Source organism: Eulemur rufifrons, chromosome 1 (genome assembly GCF_041146395.1).
Source record: "Eulemur rufifrons isolate Redbay chromosome 1, OSU_ERuf_1, whole genome shotgun sequence".
Classification (NCBI taxonomy): Eukaryota; Metazoa; Chordata; class Mammalia; order Primates; family Lemuridae; genus Eulemur; species Eulemur rufifrons.
The window spans coordinates 32391105-32410398 of NC_090983.1; the positions used below are offsets into that span (position 1 = coordinate 32391105).

General features: G+C 41.2%; 1 protein-coding gene across 1 annotated transcript; it reads left to right on the forward strand.

Moving 5' to 3' along the window:
- Window positions 1-2852: 2852 nt before the first annotated feature.
- LOC138383768 (BLOC-1-related complex subunit 7) lies at window positions 2853-4246 on the forward strand. Its single transcript, XM_069468828.1, has one exon. The coding sequence runs from the start codon at window positions 2853-2855 to the stop codon at window positions 3168-3170; it is 318 nt and encodes a 105-aa protein (XP_069324929.1). The 3' UTR covers window positions 3171-4246.
- Window positions 4247-19294: the final 15048 nt, after the last annotated feature.

Below are 19294 nucleotides of genomic sequence, written 5' to 3' on the forward strand. Positions count from 1 at the left end.
TCCTTTTGAAGTTTCATAGTGTAGGTGTAGAGCAATATTTCTTTTTACACTGCAGTCACTGCATTTCTAGAGTGTGGTCTCTCTCTGTGTTGACTGCAGTCCTGTCCACCATCACCAGGGGGAAAGGGGGGGTCTCGGGCTACTTCTCAGCAGGAAGAACAGTCCTATTCCTGCAACACATGCTGGTCCCTCATTAAGACCAGCCCTGAAGAATAAGATGTCATTGTGCTGACTGGAGGCAGGAGAGTGCATCGAGCAGAAGAGCCTCCTGGGGCTATGGAGCAACAATCTCCAAAGCTCTTGGAGCACAGAGATAGCCACTCTCGGGGGCCTGCCCGACAGGAGGAATGGAGCCTGTGAAGAGGGTAGGGTGACTGTCATTGGTGCCCACAGCGGAGGGGGTAGGCAGGGTAATGGACACCTGAGCCACCTTCCTCCCTTGGGTGCTGGAGACCGGGCTGGCACCACGGTCAGAACCCAAATGGGTGAGAGCCAACAGGGACCCACAAATGCAACTCAAGCCCAAGGTGGGCAGTGGACCATCCAGGGCTCAGAACCCTGATCTTGTCCTGGGTCCAACATCAGTGAAAGTCAGCCCAGATCAGTATGTCAGCACCATTCTTGTGGCCCAGTCTTGCATGATCCTGTGAAGGAAATGCCTTACAGTCCAGTGGCTGTGATGTGCTGGCCAGGTGGCCATCCCAGAATCCAACTGGCCAAGGGCTGGGACATCCTCATAAGTGAGAATCATGAAGCCCCTCAGGGCATCTGCTCGATCCCACAGAGCGGATCGGGAGTTGGAGAGCACCCTGATGGGGACGGTGGAGATGGGGCCGGTGGGTTCCATCTGGCCTCACGGTTGGTTCTCTACTCAGATGGCACTACCCACCCCAGCCAGGCTCACACACTTGAGGGGGCTTTCCTTTGAGGACAGTGCACTGAAGTGTGTGGCCTTCTGAGGCTTGAGGCCGAGTAGCCCACTTCTCTGGGTCACAGAATGATGCTGGCCAGTAGCAGTATCATTCCTGACAATCCTAATGGAGAATGAGACAGGCCCTTGTCCCCTACACAGCAATGTACTTGGAGCTTCTATGGATAAATTTCAAGGGTCCTGCCTGGAAAAGACGGGAGGGCAAGATATGCTTCTCTATAACTCGCAGTAGGGAGAATAATGGGTTTTAAAGAAACCGTATTCGCTACTCAGAGGCAATGGTATTAAAACATAGCAGATCGGATGGAACCCCCCCAAAGCACATACAATGAATCCCTTCACAAAAGCCCTATAGTTTTTAAAAAGAGAATATGATTCCCTTCAATGATTTTTGAATTTTGATTTCTCTACTAAGTCGCATTGGAGATCAGTGAACATGAATTAAGCATTCGATAGAGATTAGGGAGATGCCAGAGTGATAGAAAGAAAAAAACAGCCAGACAATAGGCAGGGGACACAAGGACTCCATCCCTGGTTGGTCCTCCTGAGAGGGCAGCCGGCCACTTGCCCAGGTGTGCAGCAGTGCTCTGGGAGATGGGTGAGCGGAGGACCAGACCTGCCTTTGTCAGGTCTCCGTGGGAATGCTCCCAGTCTCCTGGGTTACAGTTGTCCAAATCTGATCCCGCCTACTTCGGCAGAGTTGGTCCAGAACGTTTCTCTGCACGTCTGCGGACACAGGATTTGCCTTCCAGAGAACATTCCAATAAGTAATTGAGACTATTTAGACAGAGTGGCAAACAACAGTCGAAACCAAGCAGAGCCCATCTGCACTTACAGTGCTGAATACGGTAATCCCTCACTACCCATTGGGTGCCCTTCCTGAAACAGCCACGGCCCACAAACTAATATCTCCTAGAAAATAGAGAAATTTGTGGATTAAAAAACAAGAGAATATTGATGCTAAATATTTTTAAAACACTGAAAAATTAAAACCCTAGCAAAACCCTGATTTGTTGATATTTAAAACTTTTTCCAGGAAGGTAGCCTTATCTCAGCTCTTCAATTGTTCAGGAAACATTGGTATAAAAACATGTCTACTGAGAGACAGTTTGCTTCAAGATTTAGTCTTAAAAGGCTGTGCTCTTTTTAAAGTTTTTTTTTTTTTTTAACCTGTCTCTATTGACTTAAAATGTAATGTGTTTGAATGTGATTTGGCTTTGTTTCCTTTTTGAAAGACTCAGCAAATTGCCCAGGTAACCTCACCAGCTGGCTCTCTCTGATACTAGTTGAGGGCGGGGACTGAGGAGCTGCTCTTCACCCATATGCAGTATTAAAAGGGTGGAACGAATCCAATTGCCCCGTTATGTACTAATTTATTCATTCCCTAGACCTGTCTACAAATTCTATGAGACTTGCATCCTTTTGTTTCCAGGATGTTGAACTTAGCAAGCATAACATAAAAATTTGAAGACTTAAAAATTTTAGTACAGAGATATGAAATGGAATTACCTAAAAACTATGGTTAGCAAATGTATGATGTTAGATGTATGTATCCTGACTGGTTCACTGCTAACACGTATAATACCTTTGAGAGATTTAAGAAAAGGCTTCCTTTCTCCAGTTGGAGACATTTTCAGGTTGGTGCAAAGCCCACTGGCCCTTTTATCTGGGCAACACCATCAGTGCACCACCAACACAACTGTACATGGAGACCCTGATCCTGACAACTCTCTGTGACTTCCCCTGTGAAGGTAGCTCCAGCCCTGCTTCAGCTCCTTTTTCTCTCGGAATGCTTGCCAACTTCACTATGAATGCAGAAATGGTGTCTTATTCTCCCTTATCTTTCTGGAGTCTGACAGAAAGTAGACACTCAACAAATAGCTGTTGGTTGAATGGGCGGAGGCGTTCGCTAGTTGAAGTGATGGCGACTGGAACGCCAGATTCTCAAGCACGGTTTGGTCAGTCCGTGAAGGGGCTTCTCACGGAGAAGGTGAACACCTGTGGTACTGACGTGATCGCGCTCACCAAGCAGGTGCTGAAGGGCTCCCGGAGCTCCGAGCTGCTAGGTCAGGCAGCTCGAAACATGGTACTACAGGAAGATGCCATCTTGCACTCGGAAGATAGTTTAAGGAAAATGGCAATAATAACAACACATCTTCAGTACCAGCAAGAAGCTATTCAGAAGAATGTTGAACAGTCATCAGATCTACAAGACCAGTTGAATCATCTGTTGAAATAAAATGGCATATAAGAGCACAATAGCACTTCTTTGCCTAATGCTGAGGAAGAAATATCTTACACAACCATAATGCTGTGGGTTTAGTTTTCTATTTTCTTCTCCAAAAGTTAAGTTATCAAAGATTTGTGTTGATGTATAGTTTCTCCTGAAAAGAAGCTAGGTGGGGGCTGAATTTTGGAAACACTTCTTGAATTGGACTAACCCATCTTCTTACTGAATTTATTAAGTTGCTCTGTCTAATTGTTTAAACTAAAAGACATCTTAGTTTTTCCTATAGAATTGTTTTTAGACAGGATCTTGCTGTGTTGTCTAGGCTGATCTGGAACTCCTGGCCTCAACCTCCCTAGTAGCTGGGATTATAGGTGCCAGCCACTGTGCCCAGTTTTAGAACTTTTAATGTGTCAAAAGCCATATTTTCTAAATTGCAATACTTAAGCAAATAGTGAGTATAAAAAATGGAGCTATTGTGAACACATGAGAATGATTAATATTCTTTTTAAAGACTTTTAAAATTTTAATCATTCATTTAGGAAATATTTTAATTTGATGGTCACCAAATGGTGATAGGTAATACCTGGTTGTTTTCTTTTCTAGTAACTCAGAGGAGATACTTATTTTATTTGTTGTAGCAAATTCCTAAATGAAAATTAGGCAAGTGGTATCATATCTGCCCAGCTGCAGCCTCTTGCCTTGACCTGCATTCCTAGGGTTTCTTTATTGTTGTTATTCTTGATTAAGTGACCTTGGGTTCATTTTGTACTTTTGCTAATCATCAGCAAATTCATTTGTACGATGTTACTGCCAAATGTGAAGGCAATTGATTGATTATAAGTTATGAGTGATTGTGGCATGGGATTGTGCAATGGTGAAATCCTTAACATTTGGATTTGTTTATGCTCGTTGAATTCATCTTGTTAAATGATATTACCATGAGTCTGTTGTCAAAGCTGAATATCTTTGTTTGAATTTCAAATGGAACTCTATCTCGTTCTAGTTCAGGTCTTCACTTAGTAAGGGGATTGAGAGAAAGCTAACATAAGAAAATAGTGTTTTCACTGAAAGAAAAAAGAGCAACCCTAGAAAGATATGCACCTATTATGTACTCATAATAATTAAAAAGAAAAAGAAAAAAGAGCAAATAAGAGTCAGTTCAATTTAATTCATATTGTTATTGTCAAATCATCAACTAAGCATATCTGATTACATTTCTCTCTCATTCATATGGACATTAACTTAAGGTTAAAAAAACTAGATGTGAAAGGTCTGAAAAGGCATTCACTTATGCATTAATTCTATAAACATTTGTCAGTAATTATAATATTAATGTAAATGGGCTCAATTTACCTTTAAAAAGAAAGGCCACCAATTTAGGAGATAAAACTTAGTCTAACCATTACAGGAAACAAATAAATACTTAAGATAAAAAATTAAAAAAAAAAAAAACAAAAAAAACAAATAGCTGTTGGTTGAATGAATGTGTAAATTTAAAAATGATGCAATAAAAAAAATTGAAAGGGAAGGGCTGTGCGAAGAAACATTACAGACTGTCCAAAACATTTTGTGTTGCATCCAAATATTGGAAAACTTTTTTATTCTTAGTATCAATTACTCTACATGAGAATTCACTGTTACGTATGGGAATGGTTAAACTTAGAAAAGGGTATAAAGCAACCTTGGAGATAGTTAAATGTTAATTTCTAAGGGTTTGGAGTGGAGAGGTCCAGAAATCAAGGAGACCAAGACAGGAAGCCTGCTTTGCTGATTTTCTTTTTTTTCATCTCACATCATCGAGTGGTTACGCTTTGAAAGAGTGTAATTTAGGCCTGCCAGCAATCAGTTGCTGAGCACCATTACACTAACACTTTCACACACAAAAAAGTTCTAGGAACTTGCTCTTTAGAATACTCAAAAGTTGGTTGGAACCTACATGTGGAATTTAAAACGAGTCTAGTTGGTATGCATCTTTTTCTTCCCTTTCTAATTCTACCACCCCGAATTGGGTATCCTGAGATGTTCACAACAGAGAAGAACTTGGAATGGGCACTGACAAATAGTCTGTAAACAGGAGCTGGTAGAAAGATAAATCAGATGGCCTCAAGACTCTTGCATTCCTTATTTCTATGACAACATCTAGTAGCTCGTTCCTATCTGTAAAAAGGCAGTTTTTAGTTTTGTTGAAAGAGCAGCAAACGCTGTCCATTTCAGCTAGTTAGCATCCGGCTCGTCTACACTGGCAACACTGCCTCTGAGGCCAGCCAAGGTCCTCACTGCCAACCCAAGACCGGAAGCTGTCCTGATGGCAGGCCACTTAAGCTAACACCCTCACAGAATACTTTTCTGTGCACAAAATGGTGATCAGATTTAAAGGGAGGCAATTGCTATTAAACACTTATAGCCATTAAAACCAAAACATGCAGTTCCTTCACAAAATGACCACAATTTAACTTTCTAAAACTAAAGATTCATGTTGATTCAACTCACAGATCAACAGTCACTCAATGTGTTGAAATAATGACTTTAGAAAAGCAATCTTGAAAATAACCAGATTTAAAAAAAAGAAACATCCACTTATTTCCCCTCCTGAGGCAGAAGGTGCGTTTCTCTTTGCTTTAAACTGGACACATGTGAAGCCAGGATCCTGAAAGAATGAAATAGCATTAAGCAGATTTACCCAAGAGCTACCCAAATAGAAAAACGATGTGTGCAACGATCTGTTTCACAGGAACGAGGCTGAATCAAACATCTGTTAGGCTTCCCTCCCTCCTTCTCCCCTCCCCAATGGTTAATGGCATCTGAAGCACTTAAGCTTTGCACATTCCTTCACTAATTAAATTCCTGCAAAGCTGTCTCATGAATCAGGTGCTTTGTGGAGCAAGAACACAGACCCAGTTTTTGTGTCTCTGTCGCCTGCCGAAGCACAGGTAGGAGCTGAATGAATCTACACTTGGCCTACTGGAGAGCCTTTTCAAAAAGGTTTTAGGAATCCTGTTTTCCCCAAAGATCTTCCTTTGCGTTTTACTACCTGTTCTGTCAGAACTAAATTGACAAAAATAAATAAATGAGGAGTTAAGTTGCATAGGTAAAGATTCAAGCACACAAGCACTAATTTTTGTGAGGGCGGGGATGTTTCAGTAACCCAAGTGGAAATGAAGGGAAAGGGAACTGCTTTTTCCCAAAGGAAAGTCCTCTTTCATTCATTCATCCATTCGTTCATTTCATTTTTTCATTTATTGAACAAATAAGTATGCATTGAGTACCCCCTCTGTGTTTCTCACTGTGCTGGACCCTGCCTATATGTAGGCTCCGTCCCTGCCCACATGGAGCTTCCATTCAACATCTCAGACCTTAGAACCCTTAGTCTAAAACCAGAATGAACCATGGGATCCTTCCATGACCAGCAGGTGATATGGTCACTGAGGCATCAAGGGGCCGTGGAAAGGAGCTTCCTATTGATGGACACCTTGGTCTAGGACTACCATGTACAGAGACCCTGGGCACTGGATCGACCTCAATTGAGAGTAATTACTAAGAGTACACTACATATTATAGTGGTAAGGCCAAAAGCCACCACTAATTAGATGCCTATTATGTACCCGGCACAGTGCTCAGCACTTCATATGCATTCTCTGAATTGTCATAACTTTTCTAGACAGTGATTGATCATGCGGTTGAGGAAAGGTTAAAGTTGCTTAGAGGTTGAATATCCAAGGTATTCATAGGTCCGGGTATTCTAAAAGCCTTCCTACTTTTTCATTTTTCTTGTTTTCGCATCATGACTGACGGTATCATAGACACGACACAACACAAAGCAAAGCTGTATATGATGACGGGGCAGTGCCGGCTAAGTGTCCAGAGAAAGGGGAGCTCATCCCAGTGGTCAAGGAAGCCTGTGCAGTGGAGATTCAATATTAGAGAATGAAAACAGATTCTGGATCAGGTAGCAAGGAGCAGGAGGGGAATTAAAACGAAATCATTTTAATTAGGGAAAACTGGATACACGAGGGCATAAATGAGCAGCAACTGTTTCAAACTTCCTCTTCTCTCCTCAAACCTGTCTCTTCCAGGTTCCCTCTCCTCTTTCTCAAGGAAAACAGGCAACATCAACCTGCCCAGAGCACAGATCCTGAATTTACACCTCTACTGGCTTCTGCTCCTTCCTCACCGCGTTCCCTGCTATTACTGCACAGGTGCTATCCATCTCGTTAAGACCAGGGCTCCCACCTGCACGCTGGAGCCAGTAAGTGGCAGTCCTCAGGTGTGGCCACACATTCGGTGTGGCCACTGAAAAACTAGACGTACTGGTAGAGGTAGCTAGCCTGAAAGAGAGTAGCTGCTCTACTTCCTAACCTCATTGCCGGGCATTACCACCTGCCAGTCCCCGGTATTCCATGTGCCTTGGTGCTCCTGTGGGTTTGCCAAAGCTTTTCCCTTCTACCTCTTATCCACTTTGTTGATTCTAACAAATTCTTCAAAACTTAGTTCGATGGCCACAAAATAGGTTAAAATTAAGGAGACTCAAAATAATAATAGCTAATATATATGGGTTTATGTGTTTATATATTTTTACATACAGAGTCCAGAGATAAGCAGTCCAGAGCTGTATCATGGGCACCATGATCATTAGGAATGCAGATTTCTAACATTTTTCTGCTCTGCCATCCATAGTCCTTGGATCCTAACGGATCAAGCTCACCTAATGGTCAAATATGGCTGCTAGAGCTCCAGCAATCACATCCGCATTCCAGTTAGGAAGGAGGAAGGGAAAGAAAAAAGGAGAAGTTCTGTTAAGGAGCCTTCCTGGCAAACCCATCAAAATATCCATTTACCTCTCACTGGTCAGAACATAGTCACATGATCATTAGGGGGACTGAGAAATACAATCCCAGCTGCACTGAATAAAAATTGGCATTATGTTAATAAGGGAAGGAATGAATATTGGGAACATGGCTAAGTCTCTGCCTAAACACTGCCTTCCCTTGTATACCTTCCTGGATCACTTTCTTCTTGCCCCCTCAGCTATTAAGCAAACTTCTTCTGAGTTCCTGCTGCATTCCAGGTGTATCCCAGCAGTAATACATACGAGGTCTGTCTGGGAAGTATCCAGCCATGTAATATGAAAAATGGAGACATTTATTGAAGAAGATATAGGACAAAAGAAATGTTGTACATAGGACAATGATGCCTCAGTCCCCTGCAAAACAGGCACCTTGGGACCTCACACAGTTCTCCCAGCCTCTCTTACCCTAACCTGTACACGTTCAGCATTCTCCAGTGTTCTGCTTGTTGCAGGCCTTCCAGAATGTGGATCACTTTCAACAGATTCTCAACCACCTTTGATGCGTTTGTGCCACACTTTTATTTGCACCGCACTCATTGCATTACCCTTGAAAGCCTTCTGAATCATGTGAATAGTTTCCGCAGAGGAATGTTCAAACTTAACACACAATTTGATGCAGATTTGTTGCTCTACTCGCTCAGTCATTTTGAATGTGACGGCCACACAGTACACATGCTCACTCAATGGCGTCTGGCGCCCCACTGACTAGCACAGCGAAGTCATCATTGTTCACGCATGTGCACCCCAGTCCACTCACCTTGGCTGCCAGGTTACCTCCATGCTGTGCAAACCATTCTCGTTATGTTAACAATGGCTGGATACTTTCCGGACAGAACTGATTTCACATTCCATGCTTGGTTCTCTTCTGCAATGACTGTGAGTTCTTTGATGACATGTACCATCTTCATCATATATGAATTTCCTGATACAGGGTCTGGGGAATTAGTCCCTACGTAACTGGTCATATTGCAAGATCTCTGAGCATCTTCTGGGTCTGGATTTTCCACTCTTGTCTCCTTTTGGAACATTGGTATTTTCACAGAGAAAACACTAAAAATATCTGGAAGGTTATTCCAAAGTACTCCAAGCTACCACTGTGATTGGTGACAGTTTTAGAGGAAGGAGTACATGGCTTTGAAACCAAACCAAAAATAGTATTGAAATGCTGATTTCAATTTCCACTCAAATGGGTCAGTACCTGTTACTAGGGAACTGCCCGGAGCGTGATGGGTGACAAAGATATTTTGACCAAGCCGGAGCAATTTTAAAGGGCCAGAACATGAATTTAAACCAATCTTTTAAACTTCACTTCTATTTTTTACAAACACAAAGTGGCAGGGGTGAGGGGAATGAGATGGCTGCTGAGAACAAGACGGAAACGTGGTCACATAGCTCAACTGAAATCACATTTTAATTATACTTATAAGTCTGGCTCTGTCTTTTTCTGGGAACAGGAAATAAAGAGAGAACATTTTAAATGAAATATTGAAGGCCAACACCCGAGAAAATCATACTAATGTGCCATCAAACCTTTAAGAATTGAGGTCTAAGATGCCGTCTAATACCGCAGCATCATCGGTGACTTCTTCCCCTTCTTTGTTCTTTGTGTCGTTTTTCTCAAGTCTGTTACCTTCTCAATTAACCATTTCAATGTCATCAAACTTACTCAGGCCCTTAAAACTTTAATCTGGATGCAGCAATAACTTCCTACCTAATATGCTACCTCCACATTCCTCACCCTTCACCCTCACCCCCATCTGTCCCTCCCACCCACCCTGTCCCTCCCACTGTCTTGTAACAATTCTCAGCAACGTACCCCTCTATGAATGAGTGAGTTCCCTCAATCCGACTGCATTTTCTGTTACATCTCACAGGGCTTCCTGGTCCCCCAGGGCCTAGTTCAGATCTCTGCTCACCATACAAGCTATTTGTTGACTGCCTGCCTCAGGACTGATGTATCCATTAGGCACGGGAGACACCGAGTTATGTCCCACAAAACTTCTAGGGGCCATGAAAACGGTTTAATTTTTCTTTCTTTTAAAATCAGAAGAAACAATTGAATATATTAATAACCAATATATGATAATGAATCCAGCCTGGATTATCGCCATCTCTATACAAACACAGTCCCCCTAAAAGTATAATTTAAAATATCTTTTTAATGAAGGATGAGGGCCATGAAGGCAAAGGTGCCCAATGTCCCCAAAAGCCACATTGCCACCCTGAACTGGCTTCTGAGACTATAAGTCCATAAACGTAAAAGCATGTACAAAAAAAATGATTTGGGGGGAGTTCTCATTTTTAATGTGTGTTTTCCTTGAAAATTCTCCCTTTCTCAGCTTTTTATGCTGGTCCAGTGCTGCTCACTAGTCCAGAAAGTGCGAAGGCTTCTTCCTGGGTTTGATAAATGGATGTAAATGGAATGTGACATGTTACTGTGCTTTTTCCTTCACACAATCACCTCTTTGATGGCTCAGGAAAGGTGGAAGAGAGAAACTTCTCATGATATCTGTAAAATATACGCCACATTCAGCCTGTTACGTTAAAAGACATAAAGTTCCCTTTCCAGTTTCTAAAACTAATTTCTGTGTGTCCCGGCCAAATGGAATATGTTTTAGTCAGCTCTTGGGTAAACACAGAAATGTAATCTTTCCCCTCTTAAAGCAGAGCCTGCTTCACACACTTCGTCTGTGTGTGCAATGTTTATTTAAGCACACAAGGATTAAGCCTTAAAACTAGTTTGAAAGCACTGCTGGGTGTTTCCTTTAGATGCCTAACGCTAAGGATTTGAGAGTTTATAGTATTTTAAATCTTCATAGATAATTTTTCCTTCCAGGTAATTTATATTAACTTGAGTTTGAAATTAAGGAAATAATAACGGCTTTCTTTTCACTCCCTCTACCTCTTTTTGTTGTTGTTCGGCATACAATGATGTTCTCTGAAGAACTGACATTATCTTGCAATTACTAGTCTCATTTCTTTTGAACTAAACATAATTATCATTAACCCAAATAAAATCCAGCAGATGAGATGACCTTTTCCTTTGTGCCATAAATTATAATCAATACCATCAATTGCTGTTTTATTCCATTAATTAATTTGCTTTTCTGTCAAAATGTCACATGCTCCTTTCTAACATTATAGCCAATTTATGTAATTTTAAGCTACTTACGCAGTTACCTAAATGGTCAGTTTTGTATCTTTACAAACCCTCTGTGATTTATTTTTCAATCCTCTGAGTTTTCCTTCTCATGGTCCTACATTTACAGTGTGAGAAGGGTTTTGAAATGTCACCTGGAATAGCCCTGCTTTTTGGGGTGGTTAAGTGGCCCACAAATACTCACCTGGAGTGAAGAGATGACCCTTCTCTTTCTCAAGGTCGGTGATTCTGATTCTACAGCTTCCCCTCAGTGGTGCCTTCCTGGTTTAACTGCCCAGATCATCGGGAAGTTCTCCCTGAAGCTCAGTCAGCAATTTCTTCTGCCCCCTATTCACTGATGTGCTTTCATTTTGTCCTCCACAGACATGGAGAATAACTCCTCGCCTCTTCCTAAAGCAAACTCTTTTTAAGTGAGAGGGTCCAAGTGATGTCAAGCTTGAGCATCCTCTTCCCTAGTCAAACCTCTCTTCTTACTAAGACACATTCTCCACCTTGAAAAAAATCCTTAAATGGGCTGGGTGTGGTGGCTCATGCCTGTAATCTCACCACTTTGGGAGGCTGAGGCAGGAGGATCGCTAGAGGACAGGAGTTTGAGACCAGCCTGAGCAATAGAGTGAGACCCCATCTCTACAAAAAATAGAAAAATTAGCTGGGCGTGATGGTGATGGTGCACGCCTATTGTCCCAGCTACTCAGGAGACTGAGGTAGGAGGATGGCTTGAACCCGGGAGTTTGAGGTTGCAGTGGGCTATATGATGACACCACTACAATTTAGCCTGGGCAACAGAGTGAGACCCCATCTCAAAATAAAAAGAAAATGTTTAAATGGTATATTCACCCAATGGACTCTTATTCAGCCATGAAAAGGAATGAAATACTGAGAAATGCTACAACGTGGATGAACCTCAAAAACATTATGCTAAGTTAAAGAAGTCAGACACAAAAGGCCATATACTGTGTGAGTCTATACGAAATATTCAGAAGTGGCAAATCCATAGAGACAGAAAGCAGCTTAGTGGCTACCAGCGGCTGAGGGGATAGGGGATTGGGAAGTGACCACTTCATGGGTATGGGTTTCATTTTGGGGGTGATGAAAATGTTCTGGAATTGGATAGTGGTGAGAGTTGCATAACATTGCGAATGTACTAAATGCCATTGAATTGTATAATTTCAATAATGAACTTTGTTATACGTATTTTACTACACATGTGCACACATGCAAATGCTTAAATGGTTCTCTGAAGCTCCTCCACTTTTGCATCCAACCTCTTTTAAGGGTGGTGAATAAGAAGACAGTCCTAACTGAGGAATGCAAGAAAAAGGTTACATTTCAGCTGGCCAGAACTAGAGGTCAATGGGTAGAAGACACAACTAAGAGTAAGGCCCTGGATTTCATTCATTCAAATATTTGTTTAGCACCTACTATGTGATCTGTGGTGGGGGCCGGGGGAGGCTGTAGATACAGCTGCACTGACATTTCAGATATGGCCCCAGTCTCCAGGGAGCTTGAAGTCCAGCCAGGGGTGGGGAACCTGCAGCCTTAGGGCCACATGTGGCCTTCTGGATCCTTGAGTGTGACCTTTTGACTAAATCCAAATTTTACAGAACAGATCCTTATGAGGGTAGAGAGTCAATTTATTCTTTGACCTTCATTTTACAAACAAAAGGAGGCGGATAATAATACCTTCTTATAGTTACCCTTTCTAATCCACAGAGTTATTGCAAGGTCTAAATGAGATAAAACATGTGACTATCATTTGTATCATATAAAGCATTACACAGAATATTAGTTAATAATATTATTATAGCTTTTTATTAGATGAAGAGTTAAAATTTACTGTTTGTATATAGAATGAAAATATCTTTTGAGTTCTAATTTGATTTGGAATTCATATTGATTCTATGAGGGGGAAATAAGAAGAGTAGAAATTTTGTTTTTGTACAAAGTAGTTTTGAGTTGGTTAGCTAAATAAAGTACAGTGAGATGGAACAATCTTTGTTAAGGTGAAAAAATACACATTTTCCCCCAGCTAAATTTTCCATCTAGAGTCCTGTTTAAGTCCAGTGTTTCTTTGTTTATTTTCTGCTTGGAGGATCTGTCTAGTTCCGTCAGTGGGGTGTTGAAATCCCCAGCTATTACTATGCTGTTGTTTTTCACTTTGCTTAGATCTAGTAGGGTTTGCTTTATGAATCTGGATGCACCTGTGTTAGGTGCATAAATATTTAGGATTGTTATGTCTTCTTGTTGAATTGCTCTCTTTACCATAATATAATGCCCATCTTTGTCTTTCTTTACTATTGTTGATTTGAAGTCTACGTTATCTGATTTGAGAATGTCTACACCTGCTTTGATATCCATTTGAACGAAATATTTTTTTCCATCCCTTCACTTGAGTCTAAATGAGTCCTTGTGGGTTAGATGTGTTTCCTGGAGATAGCAGATACTTGGCTTATATATTTTATCCATTTAGCCAGCTTATGTCTCTTGAGGGGGGAATTCAAGCCATTCACATTTATTGAACAAATGGATAAGTTGGATACATTTCTGTTCATCCTGTTGGGTAGACGCTTATTACTCTGTTTTACTTCTTGAGCTATTATTATGTATGGGCTCTTGAGCTTTAGCTTTTGTGTGATTTTACACTGGCAGGTGTCTATTGTGCTGATCAATGTATAATGGAGAGCTGAGTACTTCCTGTAGGGCCAGTCTGGTCTTGACAAATCCTCTCAGTGTGTGCTTGTCTGAAAAGGTCTTTATTTCACCCTTATACAAGAAACTTAGTTTTGCAGGATACAAAATTCTAGGCTGGCCATCATTCTGTTTAAGAAGACTGAGGATGGGGACCCAATCCCTTCTGGCTTGTAAGGTCTCAGTTGAGAAGTCTGCAGTTAGTCTGATGGGTTTTCCTTTGTAAGTTACCTAATTTTTTCACCTTACAACTTGCAGGAGTTCCTCCTTCATATTAACTTTGGCCAGTCTGATGACTCTGTGTCATGGTGATTACCTGTTTGCAATGAATCTCCCAGGAGTTCATTGAGTTTCTTGTACCTGGATATCTAAATTTCTAAGAAGATCAGGGAAGTTTTCCTCAATTATTCCCTTAAATAGGTTTTCCAGCCCTTGTGTGTTTTCTTCTTCATCCTCAGGGATTCCTATAATTCTTAAATTTGGCATCTTTACATAATCCCATATTTCTTGTAGGCTTTGTTCATTCCTCTTATTTCTCTGTTCTTTATCTTTGACCAACTTGTTTAATTCAAAGGTGTTGTCTTCAAGCTCTGAGATTCTTTCTTCTGCCTGGTCTAGTCTATTCTTAAAACTTTCCACGTGTTTTGTATTTCCTTGAGTGAATTTTTCATTTCCAGAAGGTCTATTTGATTTTATTTAAAAATCTGATTTTTTTAGTGAATTTTTCATTCATTTCCTGTATTATTCTTATGGTTTCTTTGTGTTGGTTTTCCATTTTCTCTTGTATTTCCTTGAGCTTCCTTATAATCCAAATTTGGAATTCTTTTTCTGTCACTTCAATATTTTCATTTTGATTGGTATCCATTGGTAAAAAGCTGTTGTTTCCTTTTGGAGGTGACCTTTCACTCTGATTTTTCATACTTCCGGAGTTCTTTTGCTGATTCCTTCTCATCTGGCCTCTTGATCCAGTCCTGAGGGTACTGGGCCTGGCTTGCGGGACTTTCCCCGGGTCCTCAAAGATCAATGCTGGACCATGCCAGGGAGAAGAGTGCTGGTCCTGAGTTGCCTGTGGGTGTTCCAGCAGGTCTGATGATCCTCTCAGGTTGCCTCCTGCTGTCTTCACCTCTTCCCAGCAGTGTGAATTGTGAATTGTGTTAGGTCCCGCAGATTAATCCTCGATATGGGGGGGGGGGGAGTACTTGTGAATACGAATCAGCCACACCCTGTTTGCTTGAGTTGGGCAATGCTAGCATGTGCTATAGAGTTGTTCTTCCTGTCATGGGTTGATGTCTGTATGAAAGAGTCACCTGCCAAGATGTTCTTTTGTGCCCATAGTAGACTGGGGTCTCCCAGGTGGAGTACTTGAGTGCCCCAAGCTTGAGTTGAGACCCTGAAGCTCCCAGAGGGTTTCTTGATCTCCACCATCACTGAGGTTGTGGGAGGAGCAAGGCAGTTTGTTCATGGCTGGGTTGTGCGAGCCTGAAGGCTTTGCAAAGCCTCAGCATGGCTCAGAAAATGCTTTTCCAGCCACTAGGGGGAGCCACTGGTGTAGAGTCCAGGGTGGGCTCACCAAACCAGGAGGGCTGTCCTTGGGGGGTGGGGGGGCGCTAAACACTGAGTGCTAACGCCCTGGGGTGGAATCTTTCTGCTGTTATCCCATAGCGCAGTTTTTCTGCATGGAAAGGAGGGTGCTCCCCCAAATCACCACTCCTTGGACCCCCAAAGCACATGCTCCCTCACCAGCTCTCACATCTCCCCTGGTCTGTGCGTCTGACACACTTGCATGCATCTCCACAAAACACCGACGGGTGGGGAGTTCCAAGATGGTGCACCCCTGTTCCACGACCAGTCCTTTGAGGAAGAGGTGTGGGTCCCTCTGTCTGTGGGTACCTCTGCCTGTAGCTTGCTCCTGCTGGAGAGAAACAGCCGCTTGCCTATTAGAGTTTAATGTTGACATTTTTCCATTACAGCACTACATTTTCAGTCAGTTATGAAACTAGAATGATTGTTTCTTTATGGCATTTATTGGTGGGAGCGGGGAGCAGGTTCCTATTACAGAAGTAGTATATGTTCACTGTAGAAAATTTAACATCCAGAAAAGCATATTTTAATCAACTGTTATCCTCCTCCCAAATATATGCACTGTTAACATTTTAGTATATGTTCTTTGGGTTAAGAGCAAGGACACTGCTAGAAACAGTTCTATCAGTTCCTAAAAACGGAGGAAATAACAATAGCTACCTCCTAATTGTGAGGATTAAATAAGGTACTCAATGTATATTACTGGGCAAAGCATTTACTAATACATACTATTAATACTGTACTAACTACATAATTATACACAGAAATGCACACTAATATACATAAATATACATACACAGAATACACATAACATATACATAATATACACACATACTAATCAAATAAATATGTACTAACTATACATAGTATACATATGTACTAATAGTATACATAATATACACATACATAGTATACATATAACATACATATATAATATACATAATATACACATGTACTAATTAAATAAATGCTAATTGTACATAGTATATGCACATGCTAATAGTATACATAATATACATAACATGTACATACATACTAATTAAATACATGCATACTAATTACACAGAGAGACATATAAACACCATAAGTATGTCATAAACACAGTTATAAAATTTTCTGTTTCTTACTAGTGAGGTAGCAATAAAAACATCTATCCCAATCAGTGCTTTCGCTCATTAAGTACCTAAATGAGCCTCCCAAATGTATTATAGTGGAACTTATTTGAAATAAAAATTTTCAACTCCTTCAAACAGTAGACTTCATAATCCATATACAGAAGTTTCCAAATTTTGTGCTATTATTCTTCTTTGCCTTGTAGTAGGGGGAAACAAGTAATATTTTGACACACAGCCCCTGGGCGCCTTTTAGAGGGAGCTGTTTTTATTTAGCAAAACTCTCTGATACAGGTAGAAGATGACCTCTTGAGGGAAAGATATGAAAGGACAGTGAACCTATTCAAACAAACCTCGAAAGAAATTAATCAGAATTGGAGGGAGGGGCAGAAGCGAAGAATCCAGAGAAGGAAAGAGAACAGGGAAGGTAGAAAGAAGGAGAAAGGGGAATAGGCATCAATCAGGGTTCTGGGTTCTGATGAAAGTTTGTGAATGAAAAATTTCCAGGGGCAGGTTAACCAGATGATGTGTAAGAACACGAATTCCTAGTACCCTAAGTGTATGTGTGTGTTGCTGAAATGTGTGCACCAACCATTGCTCCAAAACTTCATAAAGTCATCTGTGCTCCTAAATATATTGGGTGGATGGGTTTGGGGCACATCAAGGAAAGGGACCAAGTTCTACGTCTGGGCTGCTCTGCAGCAAAGAAAATAGTATATCCATGGAAAATGAGATGTGAAATTAAAACTTTTAAAATTTTATTTTTAATTGACAAATAATTGTACATGTTTATGGAATACAGAGTGATATTTCGGTACATGTCTACAAGATACATGCATACAATGTGTAATGATCAAATCAGGATAATTAGCATATTCATCACCTCAAACATTCACCATTTCTTTGTGTTGAGAACATTCAAAATCCTCTCTTCTAGCTATTAAAAAGTGTATAATAAATTATTGTTAACTGTAGTTACCACGTGATGCTATAGAACATTAGAACTTATTCTTCCTATCTAGCTGTAATTTTTTCATTTTTTGTTTTTTTTTAGAGACAGAGTATCTCTCTGTCACCCGGGCTGGACAGTGCAGTGGCCCGGTCACAGCTCACTGTAACCTCAAACTCCACCTCAGCCTCCCAAGCAGCTAAAACTACAGGTGTGCACCATAATGCCCAGTTAATTTTTAAAATATTTTGTAGAGACGGGGTCTTGCTATGTTGCTCAGGCTGGGCTCAAACTCCTGGCCTCAAGCGATCCCTCCACCTTGGCCTCCCAAAGCACTGGGATTACAGGTGTGAGCCACCAAGCCCAGCCCTAGCTGTAATTTTGTCTCTGTTTACCAACCTCTCCCTATCCACTCACCTTCCCAGCCTCTAGTAACCACAATTCTACTCTCTACTTCTTTTTTAGCTCCCACATATGAGTGAGAATATGTTGTATGAAATTAAGATTTTAAGATAAGCAGAAACTTAGAGACAAAATTAACCATGAGACTTTGAGCTCTAATAGTGGGCTGAATAGTGTCCTTTAAAAATTCATGTCCATCTGGAACCTCAAATGTGACCTTATTTGGAAATTGGGTCTTTTGTAGATATAATTAAGGATCTAAATATGAAGTCATCCTGGATTTAGGGTGGGTCCTAAATTCAATGACTGGTGTTCTTATGGAAGAGGAGAAGACAGACAGACATGGAGAGAAGAAGGCCATGTAAAGATGGAGACAGAAGTTGGAGTTGGACCCTTACAAACAAGGGATGCTTGGGGCCGCCAAAAGCAGGAGAGGCAAGGAAGGATTCTTCCCTGGAGCCTTCGGAGGGAGCACGGCCCCACTGAGACCTTGATTTCAGACTTCTAGCCACTAGAACTGGGACACTGTAAATTTCTATTATTTTAAGACATACAGTTTGTTGGAATTCTGTTACTGCAGCCCTAGGAAACTAATACAGCTCCTGAAAACTTGCCAGAATCTTAGGGTGGGCATCAAACCTTCCATAGCACATAGGCAACCTAAAGATGAGACTGAACTCATCTCATTTTCAAAGGATGAAATTGCATCCTTTATGACTCTCATCCTTCAAAGGATGTGGTGACCTCGGCTGTCATCTAAGTTACTTTATACAAAAACAGAAGGAGAATTGTCTTTTAACTAAAAACCTTATTATGATCTTTCCAATCATCTTCCACAAATCTTATTCTGAGATTCCCTGATCAAACAGGAGGGGTTTTTTTTGGTTGTTTCTTATTACCTACAGAATATATGCAGCCTCCCTGTCTACCCTCAATTTTCGGCAGTCCTGTTATTCACCTCTTGTGTTTTAAGCTGCAAATTAATAAAGTAATGTGGAACTCTGAAAATGCCATGTTGTCGTTCCTCCATGCCTTTGAACATACTGTACACTCCTTATCCGCTGTTGGTCAAGTCCACCCGGTAAATGCCTATTCACCCTTCAAATGCCACTTCCCCTGGGAGGCTTTACTCCTCCAGCCAGCCTTCTTCCATGTACCCAATGTAATATCTACATAGGATACACACACACACACACACACACACACACACACATATATATGTCCTCATTTTAGCAGATTTCAAATGGCGTTTTATTTGCTTGTTCTTGTAAGTGCTTTCTGTCTTCTCAGTGAACTATAAACTCTTGAGGTTGGGAAATGTGGCTTTTCATCCTTGTATCCCAGGGCTAGCACAGTGCCACAGTGCTAGGCTGGTTTTATGTTGTGGCAAGTGAA

What these genes read in the sequence shown, in the direction of transcription:
- LOC138383768 (XM_069468828.1), top strand. Translation starts at nt 2,853, where the DNA reads ATGGCGACTGGAACGCCAGATTCTCAAGCACGGTTTGGTCAGTCCGTG.